An 18,906-nucleotide genomic window follows, 5' to 3' on the forward strand; every position below is an offset into this window, starting at 1 on the left:
TCCATGGGAACACAGAACAGGGGGTCCCAAACCCAGCTTTTGAGGGGAGTATCAGAGACTACTACCAGGAGAAGAGGGTGATTATGCTGAATCTAAAGGAAGAGTCAGCTTTAACACATTGTAGAGTCCAGCCCAACCCTGGTGGGTGACTGGCTGGCCAGCTTAATACACTAAACGTGAAGTCTCCCAAATATGCAAATAAAAACTGCAACAGCTGGCCTGCATGTGAGAGGCCCTTCCATGACTCTGACCAAGACCCCGCAGATGGTCAGGATGCAAATACTTCTGGTCCAGCAGAAGGCAGCTGTGAGTTCTCCCAGGTAGCTATTAGAAAAGCAAAAGCAAAAACCCTGAGATGATTGTGTCTAACCTCAGAGTAAAGTATCTTCTTGGCACTGAAGACTTTGGGGATGCATTAAAAAGAAGTGGATTGCTAGTGGTCTGTCCACCTCCCCACTCCCTGCTACATGTTCTTTCAAGATGTTGAAGGCTGGAAAAAGTTGATCTAAGCTGTCTAGCCGAGGCTGCCTCTTCTACAAACCACACAATTTTCTGTCTTCAAAGGAAATCAGCATTTTTTTTTTTTTTTTTGGCCTGTACTCAGTCCTGCTTAAGGTTTCAATGACTAGAAATTTCTGAGACCACAAAGAAGTCTGTTTCATTCACTTGCCCAAGATGCCTGTAACATCCATCTGTTTCTTTCTTTCTCTCTACTTTTCAGCAGCCCTTTCTCCTTTTGGTAACAGTATCCTGATTTCCCCCATCATCAGGGAAACAGTTTCCCTCCCTGATCATCAGGTCCCCGTCTGCCAGCTCCAGGGCTGAGGCCGCTGGTAACTAAAGAAATGAACATGGCTGAAATTGTCTAAGGAAAAAGGGCAAAGTTAGAGAAGGAAAGAAACTGCTACCACATCTCAAGGAACTCCATCGTTTAGTGGGTGTGTGGAGAAGGAGTCCGCAGAGAACCCAGAGAAGGAGCGTAGAGGTAGGATTAAGACCAGGAGAGTCACATGATGTCATGGAAGCCAATGGGAGAGTGCTTGCTTCAAGGAGGAAGGAAGTAGCCAAAGCACCAGATGCTACTGGGAAGTTACAGGAGGTGAGGATTGAAAATCGTGCATGTGGCCTGGCAAGGTGGCTCATGCCTGTGATCCCAGCATTATGGGAGGCGGGGATGGGAGGGGTGCTTCAGCCCATGAGTTTGAGACCAGCCTGGTCAACAAAGCGAGACCCTGCCTCAAAAAAAAAAATTTTTTTTAAAAGAAAGAAAGTTGTGCATGTGACCTTCAACACGAAAGTTATGGGTGACCTCAGAGCTATTTCAGTGGAGGAGTTATGAAAGAGAATAGGAGGTTAGGAAGTGGAGCAAGGAAACACAGACAATTCTCCAGCTGGGAAAGGGAGGAGTTGGCGGTAAGCTGGAAACGATGAGGAATTCACGTAAGTTTCTTTCTTTAAAAAAAAAAAATCAGAACACTTAGGCATGTTTAAAACCAGAGTAATCATTAGTTGAACAATCTGGGGAGAGACAGGATAATTGAAGTGTAAGGTTCTTGAGAAAATAAAATCCCCAAGAGGGAATATTGTTTACAGCATTTCCCAAACTCACTTGGTGGATCGCCTCTCTTCGGGCCAAGTTCATTTTGATTACTGTTCCACAGAAAGCACCATGGCCCAAATCAGGTCAAGGGCCCATCCGCAAACCAAACAGCATGGCCAAGGCTACACTTTGATTATGGCCAGAATCCTCTCCTCTAGAGCTGGGGGTGGGCTAAACTCCACCCAAACTAAATGTCTAAAAATGGGACAGGGTTAAGTTGTAGGAAAGAGAGGGTATTCATACCTGGGAGGCACCCCAGCCGTGACCTCGAAGCCAGCTGAATGATGGGGCAGATGGCCTTGCCATGTGGTGTTCCCTCCCTCTTGGAACTCTTGGTAACAAATATTCCTTTTTTTTTTTTTTTGAGACAGAGTCTCTCTGTCACCCAGGCTGGAGTGCAGTGGCGTGATCTTGGCTCACTGCAACCTCTGCCTCACAGGTTCAAGCAATTCTCATGCCTCAGCCTCCTGAGTAGCTGAGATTACAGATGCGCACCCCTACGCCCAGCTAGTTTAAGTATTTTAGTAGAGATGGGGTTTCACCATGTCGGCCAGGCTGGTCTCGAATTCATGACCTCAGGTGATCCACCCACCTCGGCCTCCCAAAGTTCTGGGATTACAGGCGAGAGCCACCATGTCCGGCCGGTAACAAAGATTCTTAAATTGAATCCCACTGAAACTTCAGTATATAGAGTTAGGATGTTCAGGCAATATGGCTAGCTGTAGAATTCAGTGTATTGAAGGGTTAAAATCTGGCTTATTCTAAGGGTTCTTGGGCATTTCTAAAGACACAGTAAAACACCTAAAACCACTTTAGTAACTTGAGAAGATGCCCAACTTAGGAAGCAGGCCCAGACCTGTTAGATGGGAGGTAATTTAGGAGCTAGGCAATCCCCAGCTCCTGGGATAACTGTGCATTTATTAACCCAATTAATAGATGTAATTGAAGAAGGAAAGACAGATGTTGGGCAACTACTGGGCAATGTCTGCTTTAATGGGTCCCATAGGAGCTGATTTGGCATAGGGTAGAAGGCTGTCTTTCAAGGACCTCGAGGTTGCTGCTTCTTTCCTCAGGTGATGGTATTATGTGGCTTGGGGCTTCCCTTCCACCTTGCCTCAATTCCGAAAATGCTTACGGGCACCTACCATGTGTAACTGCCATCCTACGTGCCGGGATATGGTAGCACTGCCTTTTGCAGCTTACAAAGCCCTTTCCTACCTATCTCAATCTGGTGATTCTGAGAACAGATTTTGACTCAGAAAGATCAAAGTGAGAATAAATCCATCCACGTATTATGTGTGACTTTAGGCAAGTCATTTCATCTCAGCCCCAACTTCTTCTATAAATTGGTCATAATAAAAGTTCTGGCCAGGCATGATGGCTCACACCTAAAATCCCAGCACTTTGGGAGGCTGAGGTGGGGGGATCGCTTGAGCCCAGGAGTTTGAGACCGCTCTGGGCAACATGGCAAAACCCTGTCTCTACAAAAAATATAAAAATTAGCCAGCGGTGGTGGCTCACACCTGTGGTACCAGCTACATGGGAGGCTGAGTTGGGAGGATTGCTTGAGCCTGGGAGGTGGAGGTTGCAGTAAGTCGAGACTGTGCATTCCAACCCAAGACCCTGTCTCCAAAAAAAAAAGTTCCTAGCTCAAAGGATGGTCAGGAGGAGTCTATAACACATGCAAAATACTTAGCGCATAGCAAGCACTCATGAAAAAGTAGCTGTACATTCTTTGTCTGTTTATTCACAAGACAATCTTATCCTGTTGATACTATTATCTTCGTTCACATACCTTCATTGAGCACTGATTATGTTCTAGGTGCTGAACACCTAGGTCCATAATGACCAAAAGAGGACTCAGATGCAGAAGAACAAGGTCCCAGAACTAAGCCTTCAGGAAAAGGAAGAACCATCAAAGAAAACTGAGGGGAAACCTTTCCACCTTGCCTCCATTCAGGAAATGCTTATGGGCACCTACTATGTGTAATTGCCATGCTATGTGCTGGGATGTGGTAGCCTTACTCATCTCAGGCAAGCCAAGAGAGGTACATGAAGGAGGAGAAGGCAGGAGTAAGATGAGGCTCCAAAGTGAGCACTGGCTTCTGCAACACCGAGTTCCCAGGCCAGCTTGAGTAGAGCAATGTCGCTTCCTGGGCAGGTCAGGGCAGAGGTCTGATCAGACTGACTTGAGGAGAAAATGGAGCAGGTGTAGAATCAACAACTGCAAATAATTTACAAGGTTTTGGTGTGACTGGGAGCAGAAAAATGGGGGAAGTGGCTAGAGGGAGACGCAGGCTCCAGGAGTTTTGAGTGGTGGTTCTTAAAACTTTTATTTTATGATAGGAGCTATTAGGGCATGTTTTCTGAAGAAGATGGGAATGATCCAGCACCGAGGGAGAAACTGGTGACTAAGGAAGGAAGGATTCAGAGAACAAGTGGAGGGGTGGAGGGGTGACTCTGACAGGAACAAAAACGCTTCATTTATTATAAAATCTGGGGAGGCAGAGATTGCAGGGAAAGTGCAGATATGTTGGTAGATGATAATCTCCTGTCTGGGGAGAGGGGAAGGAAACTCAGTGGTAGGGAAGAAATCAGTGAGAAGTCAGTCAGATTTCTGGTGGATTATGCTTATGGGTACTGAAGTCCTAAAGAAAGTGTGGAAGGGGAGATGGGAGATAGAGGTAAGTTCATGAGAGCGAAAAAAGGGGTGGCAGGTTGAAAAATATGACAGTATGAATTTCAAGGGGGTTAGGGTCTTTAAAAGAGGATGAGAGGAGAAACAGTGCTAAAGATATTTATGGTCTGGATGTTGTGGCTAACACCTGATATCCAAACACTTGAGAGGCCGAGGTAGGAGGATCACCGACCAACATGGTGAGATCCTGTCCCTATTTAAATTATTTCTGTGAAGTGTGAGGCAAAGCCATCTGCTTAGAGAGAAGGATGCCAAGAGGACAAAGAAAGCTTAAGGAGGAAGAAGGTTGAAACATCATAATTTAAGAATGTGAGCAGTGGTGGGCTACAGCGGGGAAATACAGTAGAATTGCTAGGCAGGCTTGAGGGCTCGTTTGAAATTTGTGGACCTCACCTTAAAGGAAGAGAAATCACTTTCAACTTGTCAGCAATATTCAGATGGTTTTTTTTTTGGTTGTTGTTTTGTTGTTTGAGACAGAGTTTCACTCTGTCACCTCAGCTGGAGTGCAGTGGTGTGATATTGGCTCACTGCAACCTCTGCCTCTTTTACAGGCGCCCACCACCATGCCTGGATAATTTTGTACTTTTAGTAAAGATGTTTTTCCCCATATTGGCCAGGCTGGTGTCAAACTCTTGGCCTCAAGTGATCTGCCCATTTCAGCCTCCCAAAGTGCTGGGATTACAGACATGAGCCACCTTGCCCAGCCAATGTTCAGATGTTCTGATGCAAAAAGGGTAGGGGTAAAGGGGTTATGGGCTTTTGTAAGGGAGTTTGTATAAGACTCATTACTAAGCTGGGTCAGGAGGGATGTGAGCATGAGGGGGAAAATAAATGTGAAAATCTGGCAGGGACAAAGGTTTGCAGACCTTGATGAGGCTGAAGAAATAATGAGGTTGAGGAAATGCTTTTGTGGTGATACTATGGTAAGTGGGTTAGAGTCAGATTTGAGATCTTTGTGACTGTGATTTCTTTTCTCTTCTTTTCTTTTCTTTTTTGGAGACTGGGTCTCACTCTGTTGCCCAGGCTGGAGTGCAGTGGCACAAACACAGCTTACTGCAGCCTCAACCTCCTGGGCTGAAGAGGTTCTCCCACCTCAGCCTTCCGAGTAGCTGGGACCACAGGTACGTGCCACCATGACTGGCTAATTTTAAAACAATCTTTATGGAAATGGGGTCTTGCCACGTTGCCCAGGCTGGTCTCAAACTCCTGGGCTCACCCTCCCAAAGTGTTAGGACTAGAGATATGAGCCACCATGCCTAGCCAGTGTGATTGGGATTTCTGAGATAGTGCAGTTAAAGGCGAGAACAGGCCAGGGTAAGACCACAGGAGTGGGACCTGGGGAGAGGGGAAGGAAACTCAGTGGTACGGAAGAAATCAGTGAGAAGTCAGTAAGATTTCTGGCGGATTATGCTTACGGGTACTGAAGTCCCAAAGAAAGTGTGGAAGGGGAGATGGAGGTAAGTTCATGAGAGTGAAAAAAGGGGTGGCAGGTTGAAAAATATGACAATATGAACTTCAAGGGGGTTAAGGTCTTTAAAAGAGGATGAGAGGAGAAACAGTGCTAAAGATATTTATGGTCTGGATGTTGTGGCTAACACCTGATACCCAAACACTTGGGAGGCCAAGGCAGGAGGATCACCAACCAACATGGTCAGTTCCTGTCCCTATTTAAATTATAAAGTTATTATTATTATTTTTTGGATACGAGGGTCTCCCTCTGTTGTCCAGGTTGGAATGCAGGGTGCAATCACGGCTCGCTGCAGCCTCAATCTCCTGGGCTGAAGGAATCTTCCTGCCTCAGCCTCCTGCGTAGCTGGGACCAGTGGCATGTGCCACCATGCCTATTTGATTTTTTTTATAGAGACGGGGGTCTCACTTTGTCACCTGCGCTGGTCTTGAACTCCTAGGTTTAAGCAATACTCTCACTTAGGCTTCCAAAGTGCTGGGATTACGGGAATGCCTGGCCAAAAATGCCTGCCTACCATGCCTGGCCAAAAAAATTTAAAATAAAAAAAATTTACAGTGCCTGTATACCAATTCACAACCTCTTGTAGATGACCATGTTTAATGCCATGTGCCTCCATGCTCATAGCAATAGCTGATGGATCTAGGGGCAGGATCTGAGCAATGGGCAGCCAATCTGTGGAGTGACCCGTCCAATGAATGAACTTTCCTTCATGCTTGGCCTCCATCCCTTGGCATCCAAGAGGGACACCACCTTTTCTTGGTCCTGTTCCTGCCTCATGGGTCATTCCTTCTCAGTCTTCCTGCTGGTTCCTCTTTATCTTCATGACCTCTTCTCTCTACATTCACCCATGAAGTGAGTTCATCAAGATGTCTGTGCTTTCAAATGTCTTTAAATGCCATTTACTAGCCGGCAGTTCTCGTAAGTTTATCACAGCTCTGACTTCTTCCCCCAAATCCAGACTTCCATATCTAATTACTTACTTGACATCTCCATTTATTTATTTTTATTTTTATTTTTTGAGATGGAGTATCATTCTGTCACGCGGCCTGGAGTGCAGTGGCGCAATCTCTGCTCACTGCATCCTCCACCTCTGGGTTCAAGCAATTCTCCTGCCTCAGCCTCCTCAGTAGCTGGGATTACAGGCATGTGCCACCAAGCCCAGCTAATTTTGGTATTTTTAGTAGAGACAGGGTTTCACCATGTTGACCAGGCTGGTTTCAAACTCCTGACCTCAAGCGATCTACCCGCCTCCCCAAAGTGCTAGAATTACAGGTGTGAGCCACCACGCCCACCTGACATCTCCATTTAAATCTCCAGTAGGAGGCTGGGCGCAGTGGCTCATGTCTCTAATCCCAGAACTTCGGGAGGCCAAGGCGGGGTCAGGAGTTCGAGACCAGCCTGGCCAACATGGTAAAACCCTGTCTCTGTTAAAAGTTCAAAAATCGGCTGGGTGTGGTGGCACACGCCTGTAGTCCCAGCTACTTGGGAGGCTGAGGTGGGAGAATTGCTTGAATCCAGGAGATGGAGGCTGCAGTGAGCCAAGACTGCACCACTGCACTCCAGCCTGGGTGACAGAGTGAGACTCCATCTCAAAAAAAACAAAACAAACAAACAAACAAAAACTCCAATAGGCATCTCAAACATAACTTGCTCCCTCTTATCCACAACCCTCCCCTCGGAAAAACCTTGCTCCTCCTACAGTCTTCCCCAGATCAATAAATGGCAAATCCGTCCAGTGTTAAGCCAAAAATCTTAGCATCAGGCAAAACTATGGAGTAAAAAGATCGGTGGTTGCCAGGAGCTAGGGGGCAGGGGGATGAAGAGGTGGAACACAGGGGATTTTTAGGGCAGTGAAAATATTCCGTATGATGGTTCTAATGGTGGCTAGATGTAATTATCCGCTTGTCCAAACTCATAGAGTGTATAACAGAGTGAACCCTAATGTAAACTATTAGGTGATCATGATGTATGAATGCAGTTAATTAATTGCAACAGATGTACCACTCTAGTAGGGAATGGGGACAATTTGGGGAGCCTCTGCATATGTAGGGCAGGGATATGTGGATTATCTCTGTATCTTCCTCTCAGTTTTGTTGTGAACCTAAAACTGCTCTAAAAAACAAAGTCTTGGCTGGGTGCAGTGGCTCATACCTGTAATCCCAGCACTTTAGGAGGCTGAGGTGGGAGGACTGCTTAAGCCCAGGAGTTCGAGACTAGCCTGGGTAACAGTGCGACTCAGTCTCTACAAAAAAATTAGCCGGGCAGGGTGATGCACGCCTGTAGTCCCAGCTACTCAGGGGGCTGAGGTGGGAGGATCACCTGAGCCTGGGGGTCTTGAGGCTGCAGTGAGCTATGATTGCACTACTGCACTCCAGTCTGGGCAACAGAACTGAGACACTGTCCCAAAACAAACAAACAAACAAAAAGACAACGTCTTTTTATAAGAAAAAAAAAAATCTTAGCATCATCCTTGATTCCTTTCTTCTCATGCCTACCACCAATACATCAGGAAATATCTAGAATACTATCTACTTCTTGCCATCTCCGATGCTACTACCCTGGTCCAAGCCAGCTTCATCTCTCTGCTGTGTGACCTTGGGCAAGCTCCTTACCTTTTCAGGCTTGTCATGATTAAATGACTTATTATCTGTAAGGTGCTTAACAGTGTTCGTCACATAGGATGCACCATATCAGTGCTTTTTATATAAATAAATATCCTCAATATAGAAATGTCTTTCTAAGGCCCTAGTCCCCCTACAGTCCATTCAGAACACAGCAGCCTCATGATCCTTTTAAAGCCTAGGTCAGATCTTGTCATGGCTCTGCCCTTCAGCTCCTGCTCGACTTAGGCTAGCCACGCTGGCCTCCTGTCTGTCCCTTGAAAACACACCAATGCTGATCCAGCACAGTCCCACCTTCAGGGTTTTTAACCCTTGCTGCTCCTTGTGCCTCTGCTATCCACGTGGCTTGCTCCCTCCTTCCCTTCAGCTATATGATCAAATATTGCTAAGTTAGGCCTTGCCTGCTTACCTATTTGCTTGCTTGAATTTTTCTCATTATCTCTAATCACTACCCGACACTGTGTTACTATTATTATTTTATTTTTGAGACAGAGTCTCACTCTGTCTCCCAGGCTGGAGTGCAGTGGCGCGATCTCGGCTCACTGCAAGCTCCACCTCCCCGTTCAAGCCATTCTCCTGCCTCAGCCTCCCCAGTAGCTGGGACTACAGGCGCCCACCACCACTCCCGTCTAAATTTTTGTATTTTTAGTAGAGACAGGGTTTCACCCTGTTAGCCAGCATGGTCTCGATCTCCCGACCTCGTGATCCGCCCACATTGGCCTTCCAAAGTACTGGGATTACAGGCGTGAGCCACTGTACCTGGCCTCGGACACTGTATTTGCCTGGTGGCCGACTGTCTCCCCGACAACACTCAAGCTCGGGTTGTTTTGCTCATTGCTGTATTTCCAGAGCCTAGCACAGTACTTGGCACATAGCAGATGCTCAATAAATACTTACTACTTGTGCCATTCTCTTCTTTGAATTCCTGTAATACTCATCCAATACTATTCTTGTGAGACTTACCCGTTATGCTTTTTCCGCCAGTGGCTACCTGTGAAAGGTTTTACTTGTCTATGAGTTCCCTGAGGACAGGGCCTGGCTCGGGGAAACAATTCCTGTCATCTGTACCGTTTACCATCCCCTCACAGATCGCCTAATTTGATTTAACCAAAGCAAACAGGCCACGGAGGGCAGATATTATTAGCAATCCAGGTTTCCTGCCACCTAGACTAAGCTCAACAAATATTTGATTGGGAGAGAGAGAGAGGAGAGAGAGAGAGAGAGAGAGAGAGATATTGGGAGAGAGAAACTTGAGTCATCTTGTGGAGAGAGGAAGCCCGTCTGGGCAAATGGAATGGTTCTCTGCAGCACATCCAACAGTACTCATAACAGTTAGCATTTGTTGAACTTAATTTTCTTTTTCTTTTCTTTTTTTTTTTGATACAGAGTCTTGCTCTGTCGCCAGGCTGGGGTGCCGTGGCGCGATTTCAACTCACTGCAACCTCTGCCCCCGGGTTCAAGCGATTCTCCTGCCTCAGCCTCCCGAGTAGCTGGGGCTACAGGTCGGCACCACCACGCCCAACTAATTTTTGTATTTGCAGTAGAAACGGGGTTTCACCACGTTGGCCAGGATGGTCTCCATCTCTTGGCCTTGGCCCGCCTCGGCCTCCCGAAGTACCTCATCTCCATTACAGGCGTGAGCCACCGCGCCCGGCCTGTTGAACTTAATTTTCTAATCTCTACCTGTGTCATCCTCACAGCTATTCTGTCTGCAGCTATACGATCTTTATGTCTTATTATTCATCTGTTATCTTCCGGTGCCTAAACAAGGCCTGGTACATAGTAGGTGCTGAATAAATGGTGTCAGCCCGAGGCTCCTCAATTCCTGCCCGGGCTCAGGTGCAGCGCGGCGCTCCAGGTCCCGCCGTAGCGAGCAGCAGCGTTGGGCTCCGGCCCAGCTCCCGGCGCGCTCGCCCCGTACTGGGCTGGGCTGGGCCGGGCCGGGCAGCGCTCGGCGGCAGTTCCGGGTGCGCCGCAGGAATGAGCGCGTGCACGGGGTGGGGCGCAGAGGGCCGGTCGCCTCACAGCCCCGGTGCCTTCCGCATCCCCGCCCGCGGGGACTGTGGGGCGCGGTTCCCTCGCCGACACCCGCTGCTGCAGGCCCAGAGTCGGGTACTGGACCTCCAACAGCGCGGACACCCCTCCGGCCCGAGCCCCGTACCCCGGGCCCGGGACCCCCGGCAGGCGAGCCGCGTTGCTCCCCGCCCCGCCGCGCAGACCCCGCCCCCGCACCCCGTCGGCGCCCGCCTCCCGCGCCGCTCTCCATACTTGGCGATCGCCGCAGCCCCGCGCGCTCATTGGCCGCGAGCTGGCGGCGTGGGGGGCGGGCCCGGGCCGGGCCGGGGCGGGGAAGGAAGGTGGCGGCGGCCCGGCGCGGGGGGAGGGGGGCGCTGACCCGGATGTTCACTCCTGGGCACCCGGGGAAGTGGAAGCGCCGGGCCCTGCTGCGGGGGGGAGAGCCACTGACGCCGGGACCGGGACCGCCGCCGCCGCCGCCACCATGGTAAAGGCCGCACGGCCCCCTCCCCGGCCCGAGGGCCCCTCCGGAGCTCGCGTCCCCCTCCCCCGGCCCATCCGTGGCCCGGGACTGGTGGCTTCCCGGGGTGGGGGAGGGGCGGGGTCCCGGACCCTGGGTGGACCCGGTCCCTCCCCGCCCAGGAGGGTGCAGCCGGCGCGGACGACTTGGGTGGCAGTGACCCTGCCCCCGCTCCCAGTCCTCGCCCTTGGCACAAGCTGGAGTCCCACTCAGTACCTCTGTGTCCAGGCTGGTCTCTCCCATAGCCCAGGCTAGACCCTCCCTCCCGAACCGTGGCCCCAGCCAGGCACCCCCCCGGTGACCCTGGCGTGGGCCCCCTTCCACCCCCGGTCTAGGGCTAGGTCTGCTTTCCCCCGTCTCTCCCGCCCAGGCTAGGCCGTCGTTTCTCCCTGCCATGGCCCAGGCTAGGCCGCTGCCTCCCTCCCTCCCTTGCCTTCTCCATGGCCTCAGGCTGGACCCGCGTCAGCCCTTCCTGCAGCGGTCTAGGTTTGCTTCCCCTCTTCTCCGTGGCCTCAGCCTGAATCTCCTCATCCCTCTGTGATCTTAAATCTGGACCTCCTCTCCTCCGCCCATGGCCCCGCCTGGACCTCACTGCCGCCTCCCCACCGTGATCCCCTTCCCTGGACTTCTCGCCACTCCTAGCGTAACCTGCGTCAGCCCCGTTCGGTCTCCGCCCTGACCCTCTCACCAGGGTCCTGCCCCCTGCCCCGTGCACGACCCAGGGTACCCTTCCCTGTACCTGGGGCGCGCCTTCTTTGCAGCCTTCGGGAAGCGAGGGGAACTCTCCAGCAGGGATGGGGTGGTCCCGGTGCTGTGCCTTCTCAGTTGCCCCTTCTAGGGAGGCTGCTTGGGAGCCAGCGAGGGAAGGGCGGGCATCGGTGTGCCCAGAAGGCAGCGCGCTGCGCTGCGGGCCCTTCTCGAGGTCGCCGCCGTGGGTGCTGTGCTTGCGAAGCGTCCTGCAGGGCGGGCCGGGGTCCGCGGCGCCCAGGCCTGAGTGGAAGCTGAGGGCTGAGGGTGGGTGGCCCACAGGACAAGGATGAACGCACAATCGCCCTTGTGAGGCCATGGGCTTGGGGGGCCACCAGGCCCAGGATCCAGCATATGGCCTGGACACCATGCACCCGAGCAGGCGCAGCCTCCCCTTCCCTCTGAACTGTCAGCTTGTAAGGGTTGGAACTGCTGATTATGGAAGTCCCTCGGATCAGGTGAGCAGAACTCCGAGGGAGAGTGCTGGCTCCACTCGTAGTGTTTGATTTGGTAAAGAAGGCAGATGCTATCCAGACTTTTGAGGAACCTGGGGCTTCACATAGGCCCCCACAGATAGACCTGCACTCCTGCCTCTTGACCATTCCGCAGGACAGGCCCAGCACTTAGGTTGGAAGGGCCAGAGAACTTCCTGACAGGGTCAAGGGATTTTTGGAGCATATTTGTATGTGGACTTTGGGCCTCAAAGTGTTTTGAGGACCCTGGTTCCTTGTTTAGTCAAGGGATGTTGCTGCTGAACGAGGGTGAGGAGTTGAGATGAGTTAAGCTTTCTTTTGATACCCTCCTGTATGCTGATTAAAAACAGGGGCAATGCCACTTTTAAGGCCTTCGGATTTCTCCAGTAACGTTGGCTGAAAACTCCTTGTTTGGGGAGGTCTTGTTTTGGCCCCAGGTCTGGGTGGAGTACGACTTCTCCAGGGCAGTGTTGGGTGAGGACTTTGAAAGTGGGCTGAAGTTTCGTGAGTGTGCTGAGTGTGCACTGAAGACAAAGTATGCGGCAGGAAACGGTGATGCTCCCCAGGTGATAGGAAAGTGCCCCAGTCCCCCAGGAGGAGCACATGACACCTGAAGCTTCTCAGGAGTCTTGTACTCGGCTCTCATCTGAAAAGACTGGAAAGGGTGGAGGAACTGTCTGTCTGCCAGTCACTGTGGTGTGCTTCACCTGTACAAGCTGGTTTCATCCACACGAAGCCCTTCTGGGGCTGTTCCCATTTGATTGATGAGGCAGCTGAGGCTCAGGAGGTGGAGTGACTTATTCAAGGTGTTGCCCAGCCAGTGGAGGATCCACTGTTGGTCAGTGGAAGCCCATCTGGCGGGCTCTAAACTGTTATTCCCATTGTACCAAGCTGCTTATATGTCAGGAGGTTTAATGACACCGTTTGAAAAACATAGAATGGGATATTCAAACACGGCAAGGGGGGAGGAGCAGTATTTATTGCCCATGGTTTGTATTTTAAATCCTTTGTGTAGAAAATCATGTTATAGTGAAATAGCTGTATGGTGGTACAGGCATATTTAACATGGGCCAGAATGAGCTCTTGGAGGGCAGAGATTTTTGTCTTGTGTTTTCCACAGCTGTATCCATGGGGCCTAGAACAGCATCTGGCATTGGAAGAAACCGCTTGGAATGTTCTCTTTGGGATGTGTCTGTGTCCATGAACTTACCTGCTTGGATTTCATATTCATTCTCTCGGTCACTTGTTCTTCGTATCCCTTAGGCTTGTAATTTCTGACTGCTTATTGTTAGGTTTATCCCCTATTTGAATACTCTGACCATTAAGCCAGTGTAGATGGTTGGAGTAGGACAGAAGTAGTGGTGTGAGGTTGCATTGAAGGTAAATGAAATCAGATCACCGTGTTTTTCATTTTCAGTAGATTCGATGGTAGGGAATACAGCTAGATCTCTGTTACCCATTGAGGGAAATAGTGGCTTGAGAATCTAAAAAGCATTTGACTTTGGAGTGAATGCCATGATTTTTGTTGGCATGAGTTTCTCCTTCTCAGTTAAAATGCATAGACAGATGGAATTTATTTGCATTCCCTTAGCAGGTAATAGTCTTACCACTGCTCGAGTGCTGTACAATTTCAGAGCACTGTTCCTTACGCAGCTCCAGCTTCTGACTTGGGAATTATTCTTAGTTATGATGGTGAGGCTTTTAGCAGGAAGGGGGACTAGGGAGGCCCCCTCAGGAATCGCTTCTCCAGCTCACAGATGGTTTTGCCTGGCAGGAGCTGATGGGAACTTGGTATTGTTACAAGGTGAAACAACATAGTTGACATTAATGTCTCTTGGTGTGGGTAAGATACATTGTTCAACTCACATCCCTCTTGTCTGTCTATACAGTCCTGTTCGTTTGAGCCCACCTGGCCTCTTTTTGGTGGCATGCTTATAAAAAGTAGCCAGTGATCAATGGCTTGAGATTAAGGAAATGATAAGCCATGCCTTTGAAAGCAGATACTCCTATTTATAACCCCCACGTCCTATACTTTTACATTCCATTCCATGAGTCGGGGAACAGGACATATGACTGACCACAGGGAAATGGTGGCAGGGCAGGTGCCTCACCCATTAGAAGCCTGCCCTCAAGGCTGGGAAAGGCTTATTGTTAGGCAAATACTGAGGCACGTGGTGGGGTACCTGAAGCTACAGGGTAATGTTAATTCAGCTTTTTGTGTATCAAGTGCCTGCTCTGTGCTGTTTATGTGCGGAGGATGCAAGACAGACAAGGATCTCTGCCCTCACAGCTCACATAGTTGAGGGGTGGGCGTGTCACTGTTACCTAAAGTTTAAGGGGGAAAGAGCCTTGTTCAGTGTAACAGCAGGCACATCTGCTTGAGCTATGGCAGGAAACTGAAGAGAAAGTTGGGGCTCGTGCCAGGCTCCACTCCAAGGCCTTTTGGGGTGTGCCTGCTCTTGTGTCTGCCATTGGCTGGAATTGAATTGCACGTGCACGCAGTCCGCTCGCTCCTTTGCACAGCCAAGGCTTTCTGGGGTCCCAAAATGAAACCTTACAGTACCGTGGAAGTCTAGCCTCTCCAGTCTGGGTAGCTTTGTCCAGCATGTCCAACCTGGGTCGCTGAGGGACCTGACCCAGAAACATGACTTAGGTTATAGCCCAGCCCCCGTTTTACTCACAAGAGTGAGAGCTTGAGTGACCGGCGTGAACAGCAGGCCTGGGATTCGGATCCACGTCAGCCTGACTCACTGTGTTGGACCCCACTCACTGTGTTTTCCAGAAGCAGTGAGCAGAGGGTCCCATAAATACAGGATCTTGTCCCATTTCCCGTTGTAGCAGATCCACCAGTAAGGGTGCAGTGTGGAATTCCAGGGGGTGCAACTGCAAGATCACCCATAATGGGACCAGCTAGAGCCATGCCATTTCCAGACCTAGGCTTTCAGAGATTCATGTCTCAGTGGAAGGAAGGGGAGGCTTAATGGTTATGGAGCATCAGCCATGTGCTATGCACTCTGTTAGAATGGTTCTCACCACAGCCTGACAAGGTAGGTTCAACTTTAGGCTGGAGGCAGCATAGTACAAGAAAATAGAGTTAGGAGCCAGACTGCCTTAGCATAGCGGTACCTCTGCATAAGGTTGTAATGAGGGTTAAGTAGTATCTGTCAAGTGCATCCAGTAGCATCAGGCACATGATGTTATAAACATTAACTATCGTTATTATCACCATTTTCCAAAAGTGTGCAAAAGGGTTTATAGTGAGTCCCTGTCTAGCTACTAAGTGGAGGAATTGGGTTTTCTGACCCCAGAGCAAACCATTTTTCTCCACTCCGGACTGCCTGCTGATGGCTGCTTTGGAGTTTGCCTGGCTCTGGGCTGTGCCTTGAATGGACAACTTCCCTAATAGAGCCTGGGGCTGTTTTCTCCACTGAAGACGAGCTGGCTGTGAGCTGGGCACCATGTGTTGCCAGAGCCCCATGCTATACGTCAGGCCCGAATGCCTTGTCTGCCAGTGGAACCCCCTGTGACTGGAGGGTTCTTGCCCTATTCCAGGCTTGGAAGAAGAGAGACAGGGCTGGGGACAGAGCGTATGAGCTCTGTGAGAGCAGGGACCTTGTCTGTTTGCTTCCCTATGAGTACCCCACACCTTGCACTGGCCACCTGGCACTTAGCGAACACCAGCTACATAAACGCTGAGTGAGAGCTGAGAGGCGGCTGCCTGCCCCACAGAACATGGTGTCTGCAGTTGGGCACATCTGGAGTTGAGTCCTGTCTGCCACTCAGCATGTGACTGTCAGTGAGGCTGCTAATTCCCTCGGTCTCTGTTTTCCTGGTCCGTAGCATGAAGATAACATTTTATAGGGATGGGGGTAGGGGTGAAATTTGTAATGTACTTACTCCGGTGCTTGGCACACAGTAGCTATGGTTGTTGCTTGTCTTATTCTGCATACCGCAGAGTAAGGGACACAAATAGAAGCCATCATCCCTGTCCTCTAATCCAGGGTGGGGAGGCAGGATGTTTCCAAAAAGCCAAGTGCAGCAGGAAGGAAGTAGTCTAGAAAAGACTTAACCAGGGACCCATGGGTGCTGTGGTCTGCCCATCCCTGCAGGCCTGGCTTGCATTTCCCCCTCCTCCATGCAGCCCTGCAGACCACTCCAGCCCACGGTCGGCATGGGGGCTGGGTAAGGAAGCCCGGGAAGAGCGTGCTCAGGCAGAGAGAACGGGGTGGGGTATGGTCAAGGGGACTGGCACAAAAACTGAGGTCAGGGGGTGTGGTCAGACAAGGAGTAGATGCGAGCCCATGGGTTGCCTCAGTCTCAGGAGTGAATTGTAGAGTGCCTGAGTTGCTAAGCTAAGGAGTTTGCATTTGATCTGGGACAGTGTGGAGCCTGTGAAATTTTTGACAGGGCAGGTAGAAATTCGAGGAGGCTGGCAGAGCAGTGGTATTTTAGGAAGAGTCCTGGCTGTGCGTGCAGTAGGCCTGGGGAGGTGAAAGAGACGGGAGAGAGTCCTCCGCAAGCATCAGCCTGTGAGCTTATGAGGGTCCTGGCCACTGTGCAGCTGTGGGTGTGAAAAGGAAGGGATGGTGGAAGGAGATAAAGGCAGAGGGAGACGGAATGATTTACCACCTCTGGGGCTGAGGGGGTCTGCCCCAGAGCTGTCTCATGTAGGCGTTCTGATTGGACAGTTTATCATTGATACACAGCTATTTCAGGTCAGTTTAAATCCCAGGTAGTGGTGTCTGCAAAGCCTTGAGATCCTATTAACAACTGAATGGGGATTTCAGTCTGGTTAGCCCAGTGATCCATCCAGCCAGCGACTCCGTGACTGCAGGTGGCACCAAGTTCAGCCTGATGCACACAGCGTTAGGTTCTGGTGCCTAAGACACCAGTCTGCCGAGGGAGATGGTGGGGTGGTGGGCTCTGTGTGGCAGCTGTAGGAATAACAGGAGCTAGTTTTTTTTTGTTTGTTTGAGACAGAGTCTCACTCTGTTGCCCAGGCTGGAGTACAGTGGCATGATCTCGGTTCACTGCAACCTTCATCTCCCAGACTCAAGGAATTCTCCTGCCTCAGCCTCCCAAGTAGCTGGAACTACAGGTGTGTGCCACTGCGCCCGGCTACTTTCTGTATTTTTTAGTAGAGACGGGGTTTCACCGTGTTGGCCAGGCTGGTCTCGAACGCCTGGCCTCATGATCTGCCTGCCTCGGCTTCCCAAAGTGCTGGGGATTACAGGCATGAACCACTGTACCTGGCCAGGAGCTAGTTTTGACTGATGACTTTTTAATATTCCAGCCAGCCCTACGAGGCAGATTCTCATGTCATCCTCATGATGCAGGTGAGGAAACCAAAGCCCACCTGGCAGTCCTGGCACTGGGCTGTGCTGCCTGTAGTGATTTTTTCCATCAGGTCAGTCATTCCATGGATGCCTGCTGAGCAGTCAGGTAGAGCTGATAGAATATGCCATCCGAGTCTTAAGGTTAAATGGAGGAAGCGGGTGGAAGCAAGTATGTCCAAAGTTCTGAAAGACTCAGGAGTGAGTGCAGAACCAGCGTGGGGAGGCCCACAGCATCCGACAGGCAGGGAGGCCGCTTGCCCGCGTTTTCCAGTGCTTCCTCCTGCGGTCACCCCACATGTTTCTGACATCTCTGAACGCCTGTGAACAGGAGGCTTTGCCTACAGCTTTCTAGTGTTAGGTTTCCAGTCATGTAGTCCTGTGTCATGTAAGGCAACACCCCTGGTGATTGCCATTCACCTGGCATGGAGCGATGATGGTGAGGACTGGGCGAGTTCCTGTGTGGAAAGTGTAGACAATGCCTGGCACGTTGTGAGTGCAGTACGAGTGTTATCTCCTATTATCGTGGTTATTCTGTTAACATGGATGGATGATAGGTGGTATTTCATTTAACTTCCCAGCCAGCCTGGAAGGCAGGTGCTGGTTCCTTCTTCTGAGACTCCAAGATGTAGAGTCCCTTGCCCCAGGAGAGCAGTCTTAGGGGGTTCAGTCTGTTTAAACACCAAACTGCGGAAAACAGCAGCCCAGTGTTTCTGGTCTCAAGAGCTCTCACCACATTGCAGGTTGCGAGCAGTTGTTACCACCGGCTCAGACCCTGCACTTTTCCACCCTCTGCTTCAACTGCTCTGTGCAGCTTCCTCTTCTAGTGCTGAACTCGGCAGGACCCTCCTGAGTTAGACTCAGTATCTTATTTAGCAATGTTTGGGCGTGCTGTTTCAGAGCCCTCTGTAAGTGGATTCAGGCATCGTATTTACCAGGTATATACGATAGATATACCTGGTAAAATAGAAAGGTAAGCCAGGTGCTGTGGTGTGTGTCAGTGGTCCCAGCTACTCAGGAGGCTGAGGTGGGAGGATCGCCTGGGCGATCGCTTGGAGTTCGAGGCCAGCCTGGGCAACATAGTAAGACCCCCGTCTTTCTTTCAAAGAAAAGTGATGAAATGATGCTTTTGCATTGCACCCTATGTGCTGGAGCTTCCAATTATAATTTAGCCAGTGGCATTTTCCGGTGGTACCCGTGGCCTTTTCCCTTCTCAGTTGCAGCAGTGATTGGCAGGTAGAGTGTTGCTACTGAAGGCTTCTCTGTCATGAGGCTTTGGCCCTGGTGGGCTGTCGTTGGTTTCACACTAGTGGGCTCCCTGCGTTGCGGTTTTGCGCTCAGAAACTGGAAGGAGGAGCCTGAGTCCACCACATCCTTCTGGTGTGAAAAGTCTTTTAAGACCCTGAAGAACTCAGACTCCAAAAGAGCAG

General features: G+C 50.6%; 1 protein-coding gene across 2 annotated transcripts in view; it reads left to right on the forward strand.

The window, feature by feature from the left end:
- The first annotated feature begins 10,777 nt into the window (after positions 1–10,777).
- CAPZB (capping actin protein of muscle Z-line subunit beta) overlaps positions 10,778–18,906 on the forward strand; it is a 145,664-nt gene continuing 137,535 nt past the window's right edge. Inside the window, exon 1 of one of the 2 annotated variants that reach the window (XM_007980259.3) lies at positions 10,778–10,890. In XM_007980259.3, coding sequence (XP_007978450.1) covers positions 10,888–10,890 — 3 coding nt within the window. In that variant the 5' untranslated portion in view covers positions 10,778–10,887. The remainder of the gene's footprint in view (positions 10,891–18,906) is intronic. The other variant, XM_073007765.1, reaches the window with a different exon arrangement.

This window comes from Chlorocebus sabaeus, chromosome 20 (assembly GCF_047675955.1).
Source record: "Chlorocebus sabaeus isolate Y175 chromosome 20, mChlSab1.0.hap1, whole genome shotgun sequence".
NCBI lineage: Eukaryota > Metazoa > Chordata > Mammalia > Primates > Cercopithecidae > Chlorocebus > Chlorocebus sabaeus.